Below are 21,099 nucleotides of genomic sequence, written 5' to 3' on the forward strand. Positions count from 1 at the left end.
CTGGTCACTCAGCAGTATGTGTGTACCTGGTCACTCAGCAGTATGTGTGTGTGTGTGTGTGTGTGTGTGTGTGTATGTGTGTGTGTGTGTGTGTACCTGGTCACTCAGCAGTATGTGTGTGTGTGTACCTGGTCACTCAGCAGTATGTGTGTACCTGGTCACTCAGCAGTATGTGTATTCCTGTGGGTCCTTGTCGGTAGACCTGGTTGATCTGTCCCAGTGGAACACTACACACACACGCCATCTTCCTGATCAACTCAGCAGCCGTCAGCTCCTCCAGGTACAGAGCATGGTACACTACACACACACACACACACACACACACACACACACACACACACACACACACACACACACACGATTAAAAGAGGTGAATACAGTAGAATGGAGACACACAGAGGTGTTTACAGTAGAATGGAGACACACAGAGGTGTATACAGTAGAATGGAGACACACACAGATGTGAATACAGTAGAATGGAGACACACAGAGGTGTTTACAGTAGAATGGAGACACACAGAGGTGTGTACAGTAGAATGGAGACACACAGAGAGGTGTATACAGTAGAATGGAGACACACAGAGAGGTGAATACAGTAGAATGGAGACACACAGAGGTGTATACAGTAGAATGGAGACACACAGAGGTGTTTACAGTAGAATGGAGACACACAGAGGTGTATACAGTAGAATGGAGACACACAGAGGTGTATACAGTAGAATGGAGACACACAGAGGTGTTTACAGTAGAATGGAGACACACAGAGGTGTATACAGTAGAATGGAGACACAGAGAGGTGTATACAGTAGAATGGAGACACACAGAGGTGTTTACAGTAGAATGGAGACACACAGAGGTGTATACAGTAGAATGGAGACACACAGAGGTGTTTACAGTAGAATGGAGACACACAGAGGTGTTTACAGTAGAATGGAGACACACACAGAGGTGTTTACAGTAGAATGGAGACACACACAGAGGTGTATACAGTAGAATGGAGACACACACAGAGGTGTATACAGTAGAATGGAGACACACACAGAGGTGTATACAGTAGAATGGAGACACACACAGAGGTGTTTACAGTAGAATGGAGACACACACAGAGGTGTATACAGTAGAATGGAGACACACACAGAGGTGTATACAGTAGAATGGAGACACAGAGGTGTATACAGTAGAATGGAGACACACAGAGGTGTTTACAGTAGAATGGAGACACACAGAGGTGTATACAGTAGAATGGAGACACACACAGAGGTGTTTACAGTAGAATGGAGACACACAGAGGTGTATACAGTAGAATGGAGACACACAGAGGTGTATACAGTAGAATGGAGACACACAGAGGTGTTTACAGTAGAATGGAGACACACAGAGAGGTGTTTACAGTAGAATGGAGACGCAGGCTTTAACATTTCTGTTTATACATGTGCTTTCCCATTCTTTTTGAGTACAAACAGTATATTTAGAAGGGTCCATCTGCATTTCAAACCCTGCCACTGTTTTGAGAAAAGGGGCTGAATAAATGCACCTATGGATGCACAGGCTGACCATCCATGACCATGTTTCCAGGCTAAACTGTGCTTGCAAACATTGGAGTAAAACAATCCTGGGTTTTGATGGGGATTTAAAAGTGGATGTGAAAACTGCAGATTGGCCATTTAAACATAAACACAAACCAACAGACCGTATAAATGAGGTGTGTCACTGCGCTCTCTGTTCTGGCTGTCACTGCGTCTCTCCAGCAGGGGGCTCTCTACCTCACACTCCTGACACACATAGAGGGTCAACCTGGGACACACCGACCTGCAGGAACACAGAGACATGTTAGAAACACATACACATTTCCATACACCCCCCCTCTCTCTCTCACACACCCCCCCCTCTCTCTCTCACACCCCCCCCCCTCTCTCTCTCACACACACCCCCTGTCTCACATACGCCCCTCTCTCACACACACCCCCCGTCTCACATACGCCCCTCTCTCACACACACCCCCCGTCTCACATACGCCCCTCTCTCACACACACCCCCCCGTCTCACATACGCCCCTCTCACACACACCCCCCGTCTCACATACGCCCCTCTCTCACACACACCCCCCGTCTCACATATGCCCCTCTCTCACACACACCCCCCGTCTCACATACGCCCCTCTCTCACACATACGCCCCTCTCTCACACATACGCCCCTCTCTCACACACACCCCCCCCCGTCTCACATACGCCCCTCTCTCACACACACCCCCCCATCTCACATACGCCCCTCTCTCACACACCCCCCCGTCTCACATACGCCCCTCTCTCACATACACGCCCCTCCCTCGCTCTCACACCCCTCTCTCGCTCTCAAATACCCCCCCTCTCAAATACCCCCCTCTCTCAAATACCCCCCTCTCTCAAATACCCCCCTCTCTCAAATACCCCCCTCTCTCAAATACCCCCCTCTCTCATATAACCCCATTGACATTACAAATGTCATATTATGTATATATACAGTGTTGTAATGATGTGTAAATAGTTCAAGTACAAATAAATAAACATAAATATAGGTTGTATTTACAATGGTGTTTGTTCTTCACTGGTTGCCCTTTTCTTGTGGCAACAGGTCACACATCTTGCTGCTGTGATGGCACACTGTGGTATTTCACCCAGTAGATATGGGAGTTTATCAAAATTGGGTTTGTTTTCAAATTCTTTGTGGATCTGTGTAATCTGAGGGAAATATGTGTCTCTAATATGGTCATACATTTGGCAGGAGGTTAGGAAGTGCAGCTCGGTTTCCACCTCCTTTTATGGGCAGTGTGCACATAGCCTGTCTTCTCTTGAGAGCCATATCTGCCTACGGCGGCCTTTCTCAATAGCAAGGCTATGCTCACTGAGTCTGTACATAGTCAAAGATTTCCTTAATTCTGGGTCAGTCACAGTGGTCAGGTATTCTGCCACTGTGTACTCTCTGTTTAGGACCAAATAGCATTCTAGTTTGCTCTGTTTTTTTGTTAATTCTTTCCAATGAGTCAAGTAATTATCTTTTTGTTTTCTCATGTTTCGGTTGGGTCTAACTGTGTTCTCCCTCGCGCCCCCCCCCCCCCCCCCCCCCCCCCCACACCTCCTCCCTCCCCACCTCCTCCCTCCCTCCCCCTCACCCCCCTACCTGGATCTGAGTGTGTAGAAGAGTCTGATTCCATCAGCAGCTCCACAGATCTGAACCAGGTCATCCCGGGTCAACTTTAGTAAGTCAAAACCTACACAACACAACAGGCTGTCTTTAACAACACAACTGAACAACACAACAGGCTGTCTTTAACAACACAACTGAACAACTCAACAGGCTGTCTTTAACAACTCAACAGGCTGTCTTTAACAACTCAACAGGCTGTCTTTAACAACTCAACAGGCTGTCTTTAACAACTCAACAGGCTGTCTTTAACAACTCAACAGGCTGTCTTTAACAACTCAACAGGCTGTCTTTAACAACTCAACAGGCTGTCTAATAACTCAACAGGCTGTCTTTAACAACTCAACTGAACAACTCAACAGGCTGTCTTTAACAACTCAACAGGCTGTCTTTAACAACTCAACAGGCTGTCTTTAACAACTCAAAAGGCTGTCTAATAACTCAACAGGCTGTCTTTAACAACTCAACTGAACAACTCAACAGGCTGTCTTTAACAACTCAACAGGCTGTCTTTAACAACTCAACAGGCTGTCTTTAACAACTCAACAGGCTGTCTTTAACAACTCAACAGGCTGTCTTTAACAACTCAACAGGCTGTCTTTAACAACTCAACAGGCTGTCTTTAACAACTCAACAGGCTGTCTTTAACAACTCAACAGGCTGTCTTTAACAACTCAACAGGCTGTCTTTAACAACTCAACTGAACAACTCAACAGGCTGTCTTTAACAACTCAACAGGCTGTCTTTAACAACTCAACAGGCTGTCTTTAACAACTCAACAGGCTGTCTTTAATAACTCAACAGGCTGTCTTTAACAACTCAACAGGCTGTCTTTAACAACTCAACAGGCTGTCTTTAACAACTCAACAGGCTGTCTTTAATAACTCAACAGGCTGTCTTTAACAACTCAACAGGCTGTCTTTAACAACTCAACAGGCTGTCTTTAACAACTCAACAGGCTGTCTTTAATAACTCAACAGGCTGTCTTTAACAACACAACAGGCTGTCTTTAACAACTCAACTGAACAACTCAACAGGCTGTCTTTAATAACTCAACAGGCTGTCTTTAACAACTCAACAGGCTGTCTTTAACAACTCAACAGACTGTCTTTAACAACTCAACAGGCTGTCTTTAACAACTCAACAGGCTGTCTTTAACAACTCAACAGGCTGTCTTTAACAACTCAACAGGCTGTCTTTAATAACTCAACAGGCTGTCTTTAACAACTCAACAGGCTGTCTTTAACAACTCAACAGGCTGTCTTTAACAACTCAACAGGCTGTCTTTAACAACTCAACTTACACTAGGGACCAGGGAAAGAGTGGGTACCTGAGAAGTGGGAGAAGAGCCGCGCGTAGCTGTTGAAGCGGTTTTTGACAAGCCACTTCTGAGTCTCCGGGATGGTGGCTGTAGGACTGAGTTGCTGGAGAGAAAGACAGAGAGACAGAGACAGAGTGTGAGTTGGGGGGATTGATTTTCAACATGAGAAGTTTTTACAGGATTTGAGACGCGTCCATGAGAATGTGTGTGGTGTGTACTGACCTCTGTGACGACTTGGCTGACAGGGTCTGCCTGGTGATTGGGTGACGATGAGCCACTGGAATTACAACAGTCACAGTCAGCATTATCTCACTATGTCCACACAGACAGAGTTCCTTTCTCTCTATCCCTGAACGCTCACACACACCTGTCGGGTACGGAGGAGGCAGTGTACGTGGAGAGGGGTGTGGAGGTGAAGGAGGGACCAGCCGTCCGGGGAGAGCCGACGTAAGCATCAGGCCACGGAGAACACTGACCAGAGAGAAGAGAGACGTCACAACAACGCACTCCCATAAAGCATTGCTGTCACCACCTATAAGCAGGGTTTCCGTTTGGAAAATGTGGCGGCGGACATTTGAACGGCACCATTTTAATTGAGACATTTACCATATGAGTTGGGTGACTAACCCGATTAGGGCGTCCACTCACTATCTGTCAATGTCAGAAATCACATTTTAGATGCTAGTAATTCATACGAACTGAACCTGCGAGGATGCAATGACGTGTGTCCTTCCTACACTTTAAAGATGTTGGAATAACTGTCCACGTGTACTTTCCCTCAGGTCAACAAGACGAGTAACGAACAGCAAAATCACTAGTCTGTAAATCTACTGTACCTCATAGTAGAACAGTTGACCTATTCTATTGGTCAGCTTGTCGAGAAAGATATAGCCTATTTCCAGACAGACTCTGGGACGACAGATCCCAAATTCATTCAACCAGTAGACCTTGGTTACATACAAACCAAGGTAAAAAAACAATGAGTCTGACTCAACAGATCAGAACGTTTAGCTCAATGTTGATAAACTACTATTTCACATTATAGGCAGTAACCTACGCGTCAATGTGCATTTGGCTACCGGACGACGAAGGAACGTTGATAACCAATAAAACCGGAGAGAAATAGGCTACTGGTTTCTATGGCACATGGACGTCTTTAAAAAATAATTGTCTCCACGGATACGGTGGGATTTTGCCCAGGCTACTGAAACACGCCTCATAATATATGTAGTAAAACGTTCCGGGTTTGAAACAATAGGCTGGGCGCAGTGCACGCTGACCAGGTCCCCAGGTGTACGCTGACCAGGTCTCCAGGTGTACGCTGACCAGGTGTACGCTGACCAGGTCGCCAGGTGCACGCTGACCAGGTCGCCAGGTGTACGCTGACCAGGTGTACGCCGACCAGGTCCCCGGGTGTACGCCGACCAGGTCCCCGGGTGTACGCCGACCAGGTCCCCGGGTGTACGCCGACCAGGTCCCCGGGTGTACGCCGACCAGGTCCCCGGGTGTACGCCGACCAGGTCCCCGGGTGTACGCCGACCAGGTCCCCGGGTGTACGCCGACCAGGTCCCCGGGTGTACGCCGACCAGGTCCCCGGGTGTACGCCGACCAGGTCCCCGGGTGTACGCCGACCAGGTCCCCGGGTGTACGCCGACCAGGTCCCCGGGTGTACGCCGACCAGGTCGCCGGGTGTACGCCGACCAGGTCGCCGGGTGTACGCCGACCAGGTCGCCGGGTGTACGCCGACCAGGTCCCCGGGTGTACGCCGACCAGGTCCCCGGGTGTACGCCGACACGGTCGCCGGGTGTACGCTGACCAGGTCCCCGGGTGCACGCTGACCAGGTCGCCGGGTGTACGCTGACCAGGTCGCCGGGTGTACGCTGACCAGGTCGCCGGGTGTACGCTGACCAGGTGTACGCTGACCAGGTCCCCAGGTGCACGCTGACCAGGTCGCCAGGTGCACGCTGACCAGGTCGCCAGGTGTACGCTGACCAGGTCCCCAGGTGTACGCTGACCAGGTCGCCAGGTGCACGCTGACCAGGTCGCCAGGTGCACGCTGACACGGTCGCCAGGTGCACGCTGACCAGGTCGCCAGGTGTACGCTGACCAGGTGTACGCTGACCAGGTCGCCGGGTGTACGCTGACCAGGTCGCCGGGTGCACGCTGACCAGGTGCACGCTGACACGGTCGCCGGGTGTACGCTGACCAGGTCGCCGGGTGCACGCTGACCAGGTGCACGCTGACACGGTCGCCGGGTGTACGCTGACCAGGTCGCCGGATGCACGCTGACCAGGTCGCCGGGTGCACGCTGACCAGGTCGCCGGGTGCACGCTGACCAGGTCGCCGGGTGCACGCTGACCAGGTCGCCGGGTGCACGCTGACCAGGTCGCCGGGTGCACGCTGACCAGGTCGCCGGGTGCACGCTGACCAGGTCGCCGGGTGCACGCTGACCAGGTCCCCGGGTGCACGCTGACCAGGTCGCCGGGTGCACGCTGACCAGATCCCCGGGTGCACGCTGACCAGGTCGCCGGGTGCACGCTGACCAGGTCGCCAGGTGCACGCTGACCAGGTCGCCAGGTGCACGCTGACCAGGTCCCCAGGTGAACGCTGACCAGGTCGCCAGGTGAACGCTGACCAGGTCGCCAGGTGCACGCTGACCAGGTCGCCAGGTGCACGCTGACCAGGTCCCCAGGTGCACGCTGACCAGGTCGCCAGGTGCACGCTGACCAGGTCGCCAGGTGCACGCTGACCAGGTCGCCAGATGCACGCTGACCAGGTCGCCAGGTGCACGCTGACCAGGTCGCCAGGTGTACGCTGACCAGCTCGCCAGGAGTACGCTGACACGGTCGCCAGGTGCACGCTGACCAGGTCGCCAGGTGCACGCTGACCAGGTCGCCAGGTGCACGCTGACCAGGTCGCCAGGTGCACGCTGACCAGGTCGCCAGGAGTACGCTGACCAGGTGCACGCTGACCAGGTCGCCAGGTGCACGCTGACCAGCTCGCCAGGAGTACGGTGACCAGGTCGCCAGGTGTACGCTGACCAGGTCGCCAGGTGTACGCTGACCAGGTGTACGCTGACCAGGTCCCCAGGTGCACGCTGACCAGGTCGCCAGGTGCACGCTGACCAGGTCGCCAGGTGCACGCTGACCAGGTCGCCAGGTGTACGCTGACCAGGTCGCCAGGTGCACGCTGACCAGGTCGCCAGGAGTACGCTGACCAGGTCGCCAGGTGTACGCTGACCAGCTCGCCAGGAGTACGCTGACCAGGTGTACGCTGACCAGGTCGCCAGGTGTACGCTGACCAGGTGTACGCTGACCAGGTCCCCAGGTGCACGCTGACCAGGTCGCCAGGTGTACGCTGACCAGGTCGCCAGGTGTACGCTGACCAGGTGTACGCTGACCAGGTCCCCAGGTGCACGCTGACCAGGTCGCCAGGTGCACGCTGACCAGGTCGCCAGGTGCACGCTGACCAGGTCGCCAGGTGTACGCTGACCAGGTCGCCAGGTGCACGCTGACCAGGTCGCCAGGAGTACGCTGACCAGGTCGCCAGGTGTACGCTGACCAGCTCGCCAGGAGTACGCTGACCAGGTGTACGCTGACCAGGTCGCCAGGTGTACGCTGACCAGGTGTACGCTGACCAGGTCCCCAGGTGCACGCTGACCAGGTCGCCAGGTGTACGCTGACCAGGTCGCCAGGTGTACGCTGACCAGGTGTACGCTGACCAGGTCGCCAGGTGCACGCTGACCAGGTCGCCAGGTGCACGCTGACCAGGTCGCCAGGTGCACGCTGACCAGGTCGCCAGGTGCACGCTGACCAGGTCGCCAGGTGCACGCTGACCAGGTCGCCAGGTGTACGCTGACCAGGTGTACGCTGACCAGGTGTACGCTGACCAGGTCGCCAGGTGTACGCTGACCAGGTGTACGCTGACCAGGTCGCCAGGTGCACGCTCACACGGTCGCCGGGTGCACGCTGACCAGGTCGCCGGGTGCACGCTGACCAGGTCGCCGGGTGCACGCTGACCAGGTCGCCGGGTGCACGCTGACCAGGTCGCCGGGTGCACGCTGACCAGGTCGCCGGGTGCACGCTGACCAGGTGTACGCCGACCAGGTCGCCGGGTGTACGCCGACCAGGTCCCCGGGTGTACGCCGACCAGGTCCCCGGGTGTACGCCGACCAGGTCCCCGGGTGCACGCCGACCAGGTCGCCGGGTGCACGCCGACCAGGTCGCCGGGTGCACGCCGACCAGGTCGCCGGGTGCACGCCGACCAGGTCGCCGGGTGCACGCCGACCAGGTCGCCGGGTGCACGCTGACCAGGTGCACGCTGACACGGTCGCCAGGTGTACGCTGACCAGGTCGCCGGATGCACGCTGACCAGGTCGCCGGGTGCACGCTGACCAGGTCGCCGGGTGCACGCTGACCAGGTCGCCGGGTGCACGCTGACCAGGTCGCCGGGTGCACGCTGACCAGGTCGCCGGGTGCACGCTGACCAGGTCGCCGGGTGCACGCTGACCAGGTCGCCGGGTGCACGCTGACCAGGTCCCCGGGTGCACGCTGACCAGGTCGCCGGGTGCACGCTGACCAGGTCGCCGGGTGCACGCTGACCAGGTCGCCGGGTGCACGCTGACCAGGTCGCCGGGTGCACGCTGACCAGGTCGCCGGGTGCACGCTGACCAGGTCCCCGGGTGCACGCTGACCAGGTCGCCGGGTGCACGCTGACCAGGTCGCCAGGTGCACGCTGACCAGGTCGCCAGATGCACGCTGACCAGGTCGCCAGGTGCACGCTGACCAGGTCGCCAGGTGTACGCTGACCAGCTCGCCAGGAGTACGCTGACACGGTCGCCAGGTGCACGCTGACCAGGTCGCCAGGTGCACGCTGACCAGGTCGCCAGGTGCACGCTGACCAGGTCGCCAGGTGCACGCTGACCAGGTCGCCAGGTGCACGCTGACCAGGTCGCCAGGTGCACGCTGACCAGGTCGCCAGGTGCACGCTGACCAGGTCGCCAGGAGTACGCTGACCAGGTGCACGCTGACCAGGTCGCCAGGTGCACGCTGACCAGCTCGCCAGGAGTACGGTGACCAGGTCGCCAGGTGTACGCTGACCAGGTCGCCAGGTGTACGCTGACCAGGTGTACGCTGACCAGGTCCCCAGGTGCACGCTGACCAGGTCGCCAGGTGCACGCTGACCAGGTCGCCAGGTGCACGCTGACCAGGTCGCCAGGTGTACGCTGACCAGGTCGCCAGGTGCACGCTGACCAGGTCGCCAGGAGTACGCTGACCAGGTCGCCAGGTGTACGCTGACCAGCTCGCCAGGAGTACGCTGACCAGGTGTACGCTGACCAGGTCGCCAGGTGTACGCTGACCAGGTGCACGCTGACCAGGTCGCCAGGTGCACGCTGACCAGGTCGCCAGGTGCACGCTGACCAGGTCGCCAGATGCACGCTGACCAGGTCGCCAGGTGCACGCTGACCAGGTCGCCAGGTGTACGCTGACCAGCTCGCCAGGAGTACGCTGACACGGTCGCCAGGTGCACGCTGACCAGGTCGCCAGGTGCACGCTGACCAGGTCGCCAGGTGCACGCTGACCAGGTCGCCAGGTGCACGCTGACCAGGTCGCCAGGTGCACGCTGACCAGGTCGCCAGGTGCACGCTGACCAGGTCGCCAGGTGCACGCTGACCAGGTCGCCAGGAGTACGCTGACCAGGTGCACGCTGACCAGGTCGCCAGGTGCACGCTGACCAGCTCGCCAGGAGTACGGTGACCAGGTCGCCAGGTGTACGCTGACCAGGTCGCCAGGTGTACGCTGACCAGGTGTACGCTGACCAGGTCCCCAGGTGCACGCTGACCAGGTCGCCAGGTGCACGCTGACCAGGTCGCCAGGTGCACGCTGACCAGGTCGCCAGGTGTACGCTGACCAGGTCGCCAGGTGCACGCTGACCAGGTCGCCAGGAGTACGCTGACCAGGTCGCCAGGTGTACGCTGACCAGCTCGCCAGGAGTACGCTGACCAGGTGTACGCTGACCAGGTCGCCAGGTGTACGCTGACCAGGTGTACGCTGACCAGGTCCCCAGGTGCACGCTGACCAGGTCGCCAGGTGTACGCTGACCAGGTCGCCAGGTGTACGCTGACCAGGTCGCCAGGTGTACGCTGACCAGGTCGCCAGGTGCACGCTGACCAGGTCGCCAGGTGCACGCTGACCAGGTCGCCAGGTGCACGCTGACCAGCTCGCTAGGAGTACGGTGACCAGGTCGCCAGGTGTACGCTGACCAGGTGTACGCTGACCAGGTCCCCAGGTGCACGCTGACCAGGTCGCCAGGTGCACGCTGACCAGGTCGCCAGGTGTACCATAACCAGGTCGCCAGGTGTACGCTGACCAGGTCGCCAGGTGCACGCTGACCAGGTCGCCAGGTGCACGCTGACCAGGTCGCCAGGTGTACGCTGACCAGGTGTACGCTGACCAGGTCGCCGGGTGCACGCTGACCAGGTCGCCGGGTGCACGCTGACCAGGTGCACGCTGACACGGTCGCCGGGTGTACGCTGACCAGGTCGCCGGGTGCACGCTGACCAGGTCGCCGGGTGCACGCTGACCAGGTCCCCGGGTGCACGCTGACCAGGTCGCCGGGTGCACGCTGACCAGGTCCCCGGGTGCACGCTGACCAGGTCGCCGGGTGTACGCTGACCAGGTCGCCGGGTGCACGCTGACCAGGTCGCCGGGTGCACGCTGACCAGGTCGCCGGGTGCACGCTGACCAGGTGCACGCTGACACGGTCGCCGGGTGCACGCTGACCAGGTCCCCGGGTGCACGCTGACCAGGTCGCCGGGTGCACGCTGACCAGGTCGCCGGGTGCACGCTGACCAGGTCGCCGGGTGCACGCTGACCAGGTCGCCGGGTGCACGCTGACCAGGTCGCCGGGTGCACGCTGACCAGGTGCACGCTGACACGGTCGCCGGGTGCACGCTGACCAGGTGCACGCTGACACGGTCGCCGGGTGCACGCTGACCAGGTCCCCGGGTGCACGCTGACCAGGTCGCCGGGTGCACGCTGACCAGGTCGCCGGGTGCACGCTGACCAGGTCGCCGGGTGCACGCTGACCAGGTCCCCAGGTGCACGCTGACCAGGTCGCCAGGTGCACGCTGACCAGGTCGCCAGGTGCACGCTGACCAGGTCGCCAGGTGCACGCTGACCAGGTCGCCAGGTGTACGCTGACCAGGTCGCCAGGTGTACGCTGACCAGGTGTACGCTGACCAGGTCGCCAGGTGTACGCTGACCGGGTCGCCAGGTGTACGCTGACCGGGTCGCCAGGTGCACGCTGACCAGGTCGCCAGGTGTACGCTGACCAGGTCGCCAGGTGTACGCTGACCAGGTCGCCAGGTGTACGCTGACCAGGTCGCCAGGTGTACGCTGACCAGGTCGCCAGGTGCACGCTGACCAGGTCGCCAGGTGCACGCTGACCAGGTCGCCAGGTGCACGCTGACCAGGTCGCCAGGTGTACGCTGACCAGGTCGCCAGGTGTACGCTGACCAGGTCGCCAGGTGTACGGTGTTTCCTCAGACACATTGGGTGCGTCCGGCTTCTGGGTTAAGTGGGCATTGTGTCAAGAAGCAGTGCGGCTTGGTTGGGTCGTGTTTCGTAGGACGCACGGCTCTCGACCTTCACCTCTCCCGAGTCCGTACGGGAGTTGCAGCGATGAGACAAGACTGTAACTACTACCAATTGGATACCCGAAATTGGGGAGAAAAAAAAAGAAAAAAAAGAAAAAAAGAAGGTTTGAAACACTGAAGCATCTGTACGTTTCCAGAAAGCTGCCTCCAGCTCAAAGTGGTGTGACGCGCTGGTGAAGCCAGACTTTTGTTAATTTATTTATTTCACCTTTATTTAACCAGGTAGGCTAGTTGACAACAAGTTCTCATTTACAACTGCGACCTGACCAAGAATAAAGCAAAGCAGTGTGACACATACAACAACACAGAGTTACACATGGAGTAAACAAAACATAGTCAATAATACAGTAGAACAAAAGAAAACAAAAAGTCTATGTACAGTGAGTGAAAATGAGGGAGTTAAGGTAATAAATAGGCCATGGTGGCGAATTAATTACAATATAGCAATTAAACACTGGACTGGTAGATGTGCAGAAGATGAATGTGCAAGTAGAGATACTGGGGTGCAAAGGAGCAAGATAAATAAATACAGTACAGCCTTCCGTTGCCTACCTACGCATTTGAATGGTGAATGGGAAGCGCGCTTCAGTTACCAGTTGAGAAATAAAAACAGTTGCCATTTTTAATGTTGGTCCCTCAAAAAATACTTTTATGCATTTAGAATTGTTGCGCCATGATTGGACTTATAAAAGTGCTGTCTGATCAATTTCCCACTCAAAGGCTCCGTATATGTAGTATCTGTAGGCTCCGTATCTGTAGTATTTGTCGGCTCCGTATCTGTACTATTTGTCGGCTCCGTATCTGTAGGCTCCGTATATGTAGTATCTGTAGTATTTGTTGGCTCCGTATCTGTAGTATCTGTCGGCTCCGTATCTGTAGTATTTGTCGACTCCGTATCTGTAGTATCTGTCGGCTCCGTATCTGTAGGCGCCGTATCTGAAGTATCCGTAGGCTCCGTATCTGTAGTATCTGTAGGCTCCGTATCTGCAGGCTCCGTATATGTAGTATCTGTAGTATTTGTTGGCTCCGTATCTGTAGTATCTGTCGGCTCCGTATCTGTAGTATTTGTCGACTCCGTATCTGTAGTATTTGTAGGCTCCGTATCTGTAGTATTTGTCGGCTCCGTATCTGTAGTATCTGTCGGCTCCGTATCTGTAGTATCTGTCGGCTCCGTATCTGTAGGCGCCGTATCTGTAGTATCCGTAGGCTCCGTATCTGTAGTATCTGTAGGCTCCGTATCTGCAGGCTCCGTATCTGTAGGCTCCGTATCTGTCGGCTCCGTATATGTAGTATCTGTAGTATTTGTAGGCTCCGTATCTGTAGTATTTGTCGGCTCCGTATCTGTAGGCTCCGTATATGTAGTATCTGTAGTATTTGTCGGCTCCGTATCTGTAGGCTCCGTATCTGTAGTATGTCAGCTCCGTATCTGTAGGCTCCGTATCTGTAGTATGTCAGCTCCGTATCTGTAGGCTCCGTATCTGTAGTATGTCAGCTCCGTATCTGTAGTATGTCAGCTCCGTATCTGTAGGCTCCGTATCTGTAGTATGTCAGCTCCGTATCTGTAGGCTCCGTATCTGTAGTATGTCAGCTCCGTATCTGTAGTATCCGTAGGCTCCGTATCTGTCGGCTCCGTATCTGTAGTATTTGTAGGCTCCGTATCTGTAGTATCTGTAGGCTCCGTATCTGTCGGCTCCGTATCTGTAGGCTCCGTATCTGTAGTATCTGTAGGCTCCGTATCTGTAGTATCTGTCGGCTCCGTATCTGTAGTATCTGTCGGCTCCGTATCTGTAGTATCTGTAGGCTCCGTATCTGTAGGCTCCGTATCTGTAGTATCTGTAGGCTCCGTATCTGTAGTATCTGTCGGCTCCGTATCTGTAGTATCTGTAGGCTCCGTATCTGTCGGCTCCGTATCTGTAGTATCTGTAGGCTCCGTATCTGTAGTATCTGTAGGCTCCGTATCTGTCGGCTCCGTATCTGTAGGCGTATGCTGTGCACGTGTGATAAGTACAAAACGAATATAAAACGCATGTCAATTTAATTCCACTAAATGAACCTATAGACCGATAAGCATGACCAGTCAAATGTATTTCCATCAACTGGTATTCCCATCAACTGGTATTCCCATCAGTGAACAGCCTAAACAGCATTGTTTTGCTATTCGATTGTTCTTATTTTCCCAGACAATTGGCGGGTAGCAATATTATTTATTGGCTGAAAGAAACAACAAAAAAACGGCCAAAAGCCGGCTATGACCGGCTGACGGAAACCCTGTTACCAAGCATCATACAACTACATATTCACTACCTGGACAGGAGGAGAGGAACATACAACTATATATTCACTACCTGAACAGGAGGAGAGGAACATACAACTACATATTCACTACCTGAACAGGAGGAGAGGAACATTCAACTATATATTCACTACCTGGACAGGAGGAGAGGAACATACAACTATATATTCACTACCTGGACAGGAGGAGAGGAACATACAACTACATACTCACTACCTGGACAGGAGAGGAACATTCAACTATATATTCACTACCTGGACAGGAGGAGAGGAACATTCAACTATATATTCACTACCTGGACAGGAGGAGAGGAACATACAACTACATATTCACTACCTGGACAGGAGAGGAACATTCAACTACATATTCACTACCTGGACAGGAGAGGAACATACAACTACATATTCACTACCTGGACAGGAGAGGAACATACAACTACATATTCACTACCTGGACAGGAGAGGAACATACAACTATATATTCACTACCTGGACAGGAGAGGAACATACAACTATATATTCACTACCTGGACAGGAGGAGAGGAACATACAACTATATATTCACTACCTGGACAGGAGGAGAGGAACATACAACTACATATTCACTACCTGGACAGGAGGAGAGGACAGATATGAAAGCAGGATAAATATACACTAATATATAAAAAGGACTCTTACACTGCCTCTCTTGGCCAGCGAATCCCCACAGTCAGCCGGCAGCGTCCTCTTGCTGGACTTCTTCAGCTCATTGTCTCCCGCTTCCTCTATGATGGGCTCCAGCCTCATCTAGACACACACACACACACACACACACACACACAATCTGAGCCAACCCTGTTGAAGTGCTGTACAGTGTTCCAGTCCCGATTTAAAACCCTGGAATGGACCAACCTCTGATAGGATGGTGGTGTTGTAGGAGGATTGGTACTTCTCCTTCTCTTGAGACGTTCGTTTCTCCATCTTCTCTCTGTCCGTCTTCTGTTTCCTGTCTGCCCCCTTTGGCTGGGAGGAGGAGGGAGAGAGCAAGAGAGGAATGATGAAAGGAAAGGGGGGGGGGGGGGGATACCTAGTCAATTGTACAACAATGTATTCAACTGAAATGTGTCTTCTGCATTGAACCCCTCAATAAGGTGATGTGACGTCTGTGTGTGGGTACCTTGAAGACTTTGATTTGACAGGAAGCAGAGTGGAGGTGTTCAGTGTACTCTCCGTCGTCTCCCTGTCTGAAAGTGTCCACCTGAATCCTGAAGGGAACTCCCTTCTCTCCTCCATGCTTCCTAGGGGTGAACTCTGTACTGATGCAGTGAACCTACACACACACACACGAGGAGGGTTAGGTTGAACGATGGAGAGAATAGAGTGAGTTAAATGTGACTACAGGGTTAGTGAGTGTTACCTGCACAAACACAGAGGCTCTCCTGCTGAGGTCCCAGAGGAACTCGGCAGCGTTGAGCTGGGAGGGGTTGGCCTTGGGCTCCATGATACCCACTGACAAGGGGATGTCTACACACACACACACACACACACACACATTACATACATATACTGTCAGAGAAATACACACACACACATACTTGTGTGTTCTTACCGATGTCTAGGAGACGGTCTCCAGGGCGATTCCACTTCCACCCCTCCAGCTGCCGATGCTCTGTGTACTGGAGTCTCCTGTCATGGAACACCACCCTAACGATGCTCTATACACACACACGCACACACACACACACACACACACACACACACACACACACACACACACGTTACGAAACACCACCCTAGCAACGCTCTAAAAACAACCGTAACATCCATAACACAGCCACAAAGAAACCATGAGACACAGACCGACAGACAAGCTGAACATACTGACCTTCACACTCCTGTTGTTTATCTCTGATAACTCCAGCTTCCTGTTGTCCAGCATACGGATCTCATAAGACTGGCCTGAGAGACAGCGAGGGGGAGAGACAGCGAGGGGGAGAGACAGCGAGGGGGAGAGACAGCGAGGGGGAGAGAGACAGCGAGGGGGAGAGAGACAGCGAGGGGGAGAGAGACAGCGAGGGGGAGAGAGACAGCGAGGGGGAGAGAGAGCGAGGGGGAGAGACAGCGAGGGGGAGAGACAGCGAGGGGGAGAGACAGCGAGGGGGAGAGACAGCGAGGGAGAGAGAGACAGCGAGGGAGAGAGAGACAGCGAGGGAGAGAGACAGCGAGGGAGAGAGAGACAGCGAGGGAGAGAGACAGCGAGGGAGAGAGAGACAGCGAGGGAGAGAGACAGCGAGGGAGAGAGACAGCGAGGGAGAGAGACAGCGAGGGAGAGAGACAGCGAGGGAGAGAGACAGCGAGGGAGAGAGACAGCGAGGGAGAGAGACAGCGAGGGGTGGAGACAGCGAGGGATAGAGAGACAGCGAGGGGTGGAGACAGCGAGGGGTGGAGACAGCGAGGGGTGGAGACAGCGAGGGGTGGAGACAGCGAGGGATAGAGAGACAGCGAGGGGGAGACACAGCGAGGGGGAGAGACAGCGAGGGGGAGAGACAGCGAGGGGGAGAGACAGCGAGGGATAGAGAGACAGCGAGGGATAGAGAGACAGCGAGGGGGAGAGACAGCGAGGGGGAGACAGCGAGGGGGAGACAGCGAGGGGGAGAGACAGCGAGGGGGAGAGAGACAGCGAGGGGTAGACACAGCGAGGGGTAGACACAGCGAGGGGTAGACACAGCGAGGGGTAGACACAGCGAGGGGTAGACACAGCGAAGGGTAGACACAGCGAAGGGTAGACACAGCGAGGGGTAGACACAGCGAGGGGTAGACACAGCGAGGGGTAGACACAGCGAGGGGTAGACACAGCGAGGGGTAGACACAGCGAGGGGTAGACACAGCGAAGGGTAGACACAGCGAGGGGTAGACACAGCGAGGGGTAGACACAGCGAGGGGTAGAGAAACAGAGTAAAGAGGAGGAAGTCTGAGTGATTGAGTATCTCTGCTGTTTGAAAACATACAACATCCCTTCTTGCTGTTGAGAGAGCGCTGCTAAGCATTACTGTGTGCGTGTGTGTGTATATATATAGCGCATCGTTAAGACGGTGTTCCATGACAGGACTAAGTCACCTTGGTTTAGGTAGGTGAGCGTCTCGTCGTGTAGTTTGACAGCAGGGGAGGTGGCAGCACAGAGAACATACTGGAAGGGAGGGTTCAGACTGCTGCTCTCACTGTCTGAAGGAAGACTGGAGTCTTCCTGTTTAAAGATGGGCAGGGCCAGCACATCACTGGACAGAGACACAAAGGGAAAAGCATTAGGGTGAGGAAGACGGCCCTGTTGAAACAGTAATAGCACGCACACACACACACGCACACACACACACACACACTTGGCAGCAGCTGCAGACAGATAGCCTGTCCTCAGCTCACCCTGACAGACCCTGGCACTAGCGGTTGAGGCAGAGGTCTGTGTGTGTGTGTGTGTGTGTGTGTGTGTGTGTGTGTGTGTGTGTGTCCTACATGCCAATAGAAGAAATGTGGTCATGCTCCCTGCAACGGTTCAGGTTAATTGAGGTCACTTGGAAAAGAGTCGGCAGTCTGAAAACCAAGTTCATAAAACGCTCTAAGGTCAAGTCAAGCTGTAGAGTCCTGTGTTTGATAGATGACAGGGTTCCACTGCATGTCTTGAATAGCTTCCACCAATCAGATCAATGACAGGGGGTGAGTAAATATGGAACAAAGGCAGGGAAAGAGGGAATAATTGTAGAACTATAGGAACAGACCCGTCTTATTAAGACAGCTGCTTCAGACAGAGGGCTATATTCTCACTGTCCCACCCAGCCCTGATGGCCCCTGCATGCCAGTCACAGGGCCACTGTCCCACCCAGCCCTGATGGCCCCTGCATGCCAGTCACAGGGCCACTGCCCCACCCAGCCCTGATGGCCCCTGGATGCCAGTCACAGGGCCACTGTCCCACCCAGCCCTGATGGCCCCTGGATGCCAGTCACAGGGCCACTGTCCCACCCAGCCCTGATGGCCCCTGCATGCCAGTCACAGGGCCACTGCCCCACCCAGCCCTGATGGCCCCTGCATGCCAGTCACAGGGCCACTGCCCCACTCAGCTCTGATGGCCCCTGGATGCCAGTCACAGGGCCACTGCCCCACCCAGCCCTGATGGCCCCTGCATGCCAGTTACAGGGCCACTGCCCCACCCAGCCCTGATGGCCCCTGCATGCCAGTTACAGGGCCACTGCCCCACCCAGCCCTGATGGCCCCTGCATGCCAGTCACAGGGTCACTGCCCCACTCAGCTCTGATGGCCCCTGGATGCCAGTCACAGGGCCACTGCCCCACCCAGCCCTGATGGCCCCTGCATGCCAGTTACAGGGCCACTGCCCCCCTCTGCACTGCTACCAAAGGAACTTCAGCGGGGTGTATTCATAACTCAGATTCTGTTGCAAAACAGTCGATTGCAAAATAATATTTTTACTCCAAATGCTGTTGAGTTCCATTTTGTTCTTAAACGGAAGGTTATACTTCAGTTGTGTCTCTCTTAATTATTATTTTTATTTTTTAAGAGTCTGGAAGGAACCCCGGGGACTTTGTTCCCCTTTAGAGAACGGAAGAATCAATCATTTATAGACATGCAGCTTGTGACCATTCAGATTATTGGAATGGCAACACGTGGAAACGACACAATTAAACTACAACTTTCAGGAACCCAAAAGCTTTGAAGTCGGGACCAAGAGCGTTTGGTAGTAAACGGTTTCCTGTGAAAAAAAAAGAAGTGTTTTTGTAACAGACTAAACGTTTTGCAACAGAATCGGCGTAATGAATACACCCTTGCTTCCTGACACACGAGGAGCCAGCTCCACTGGCTAACGGAGACATTCTGTTCTTACGGAGCCCCACAGCTGTTCTCTAGACATGGGAGACACTTACACAGGATCCTGATAAGACAGCTGACAGTGCTGGGAACTCTTATCCCACAGAAACACAACATTCCTGACACAAACATCTGTGGGGAAGACACACACACACACACACACTCTTACACTTAGGGAGCTGTTGCGGTGACAGTGAGGGTGGTGTCACACTGAAATAAGAGATGTGTTTGTTCCTGACTGTTCCACAGTGGAGGATCTGACTGGTACAGCTACAAACCCCCCTGAGCATCCCAGCTGATTGCTGCCATAGCAACCCCCACAGTTCCACCACAAGATGTCATCACTCCGAGACGTGCCACCCAGAGAGACAGTTATGGCTAGAAGAGAGACAGTTATGGCTAGAAGAGAGACAGTTATGGCTAGAAGAGAGACAGTTATGGCTAGAAGAGAGACAGTTATGGCTAGAAGAGATCCAGCCTTTGTGACATTAACAGCAGGTTTGACTTTTCATAGCAGATTAGGAGAATTAGGTTAAACTGGATGCCTTATAGCAATGTCCCAGAGACGGGGGGTGGGGGAGAGCTTATCCCCACTCCGTCCCTGGGCTGTGCTTACAGGATTTATGTACCATGCATTCTGCTGATGCACCCTTTGTGTCTGGTAGGCTATTAAAGCCCTCTGTCCTCCGTGGCAACCTGCTGTGACACCCCCCCCCCCCCCCATCCCTACACACTCCAAAACAAAGAACAACACAGACTGACAATACCACACAGAAGGGATGGGATACCACACACATGACTGTAATTCAGCTGGATGCAGTGTGTGTATTGTGTGCATCTACGCCAGGGGGTTCAGGAGAAAGAAAGTTGGAAGAGTTTTTACCTTCCATCTCCTGTTCAGACACACTGATATATAACTGGTTGAGTATGTCTTGTATATCAAGCAGGCTTTCTAACCTCATACTGTATGCGCCAGCCCCCAGCTCCTGCCCGATGCCCGACAGACTGGCATCAAAGTCGTGTACCAGCCCTGACTCGATGGTGGCATCGTCCATCTTCAGCACCCAGGCCATGGTACCCAGCTCCTTCTCCTCCGCCTCTAGCCGAAGGGCCGCCAGATTTGTCTCCGGGGACGGGACCGCAGCTAGCAGGCTAATAAACCACTGCTGGTGGACTGGAGACAATGAAGAGAAAGTTAGCTAGCTAGTTGTTGTTGCGTTGGCCACTACTGGCTAAATAACTGTAAGCTACTGGTGGTTGGCTAAGATGCTAGTTAGCTACAATAGCTAGTTAGCTAAAAGCAACTAGCTAGCTATAGTACCTAACTGAAGATTGAATAAAGGCGAATTGATAGCACGCCACACTAGCCCGATATCTCACCATAATATGACTGCAAGTGAAAGTAGCAATCTGGATTGATATGAAGCCAACAACCAGACTAGCTAGCTAGGTACAGTTAGCAGGCTAAGCTAACAACAGAATCCACAACCAACACGACGTGTGTGCTAAATAACCTTTTGCTCAAAGTTAGCTAGCTAAACCCTCCACCCCTAATAACTGGGACACTCCCCTAATAACTAGCTACCTAGCTAACTGGGACACACCCCTAATAACTAGCCACCTAGCTAACTGGGACACACCCCTAATAACTAGCTACCTAGCTAACTGGGACACACCCCTAATAACTAGCTACCTAGCTAACTGGGACACACCCCTAATAACTAGCTACCTAGCTAACTGGGACACTCCCCTAATAACTAGCTACCTAGCTAACTGGGACACTCCCCTAATAACTA

At 54.4% G+C, this 21,099-nt stretch overlaps 1 protein-coding gene and 1 long non-coding RNA gene across 2 annotated transcripts in view; both read right to left on the reverse strand.

Annotated features, from left to right (window-relative positions):
- The window catches only part of LOC129830733 (uncharacterized), a 2,158-nt gene extending 2,010 nt beyond the window's left edge, over positions 1-148 (reverse strand). Inside the window, exon 1 of the long non-coding RNA XR_008755631.1 lies at positions 1-148. This exon is cut by the window's left edge and continues 1,452 nt beyond it. This is a non-coding gene — a long non-coding RNA (uncharacterized LOC129830733).
- The window catches only part of LOC129830732 (upstream-binding protein 1-like), a 27,210-nt gene extending 6,734 nt beyond the window's left edge, over positions 1-20,476 (reverse strand). The window contains exons 1-14 of the mRNA XM_055893383.1: positions 20,261-20,476; positions 17,548-17,705; positions 16,316-16,389; positions 16,040-16,145; positions 15,848-15,954; positions 15,608-15,760; positions 15,343-15,453; positions 15,130-15,237; positions 4,870-4,973; positions 4,725-4,779; positions 4,512-4,605; positions 3,158-3,248; positions 1,691-1,809; positions 155-297 (exon numbers count right to left, since the gene is read on the reverse strand). Of these exons, the coding sequence (XP_055749358.1) occupies positions 155-297; positions 1,691-1,809; positions 3,158-3,248; positions 4,512-4,605; positions 4,725-4,779; positions 4,870-4,973; positions 15,130-15,237; positions 15,343-15,453; positions 15,608-15,760; positions 15,848-15,954; positions 16,040-16,145; positions 16,316-16,389; positions 17,548-17,705; positions 20,261-20,376 (1,539 nt within the window). The 5' untranslated portion in view covers positions 20,377-20,476. The remainder of the gene's footprint in view (positions 1-154; positions 298-1,690; positions 1,810-3,157; positions 3,249-4,511; positions 4,606-4,724; positions 4,780-4,869; positions 4,974-15,129; positions 15,238-15,342; positions 15,454-15,607; positions 15,761-15,847; positions 15,955-16,039; positions 16,146-16,315; positions 16,390-17,547; positions 17,706-20,260) is intronic.
- Between the last annotated feature and the right edge of the window lie 623 nt (positions 20,477-21,099).

Source organism: Salvelinus fontinalis, chromosome 32 (genome assembly GCF_029448725.1).
Source record: "Salvelinus fontinalis isolate EN_2023a chromosome 32, ASM2944872v1, whole genome shotgun sequence".
In the NCBI taxonomy this organism is placed as follows: Eukaryota; Metazoa; Chordata; class Actinopteri; order Salmoniformes; family Salmonidae; genus Salvelinus; species Salvelinus fontinalis.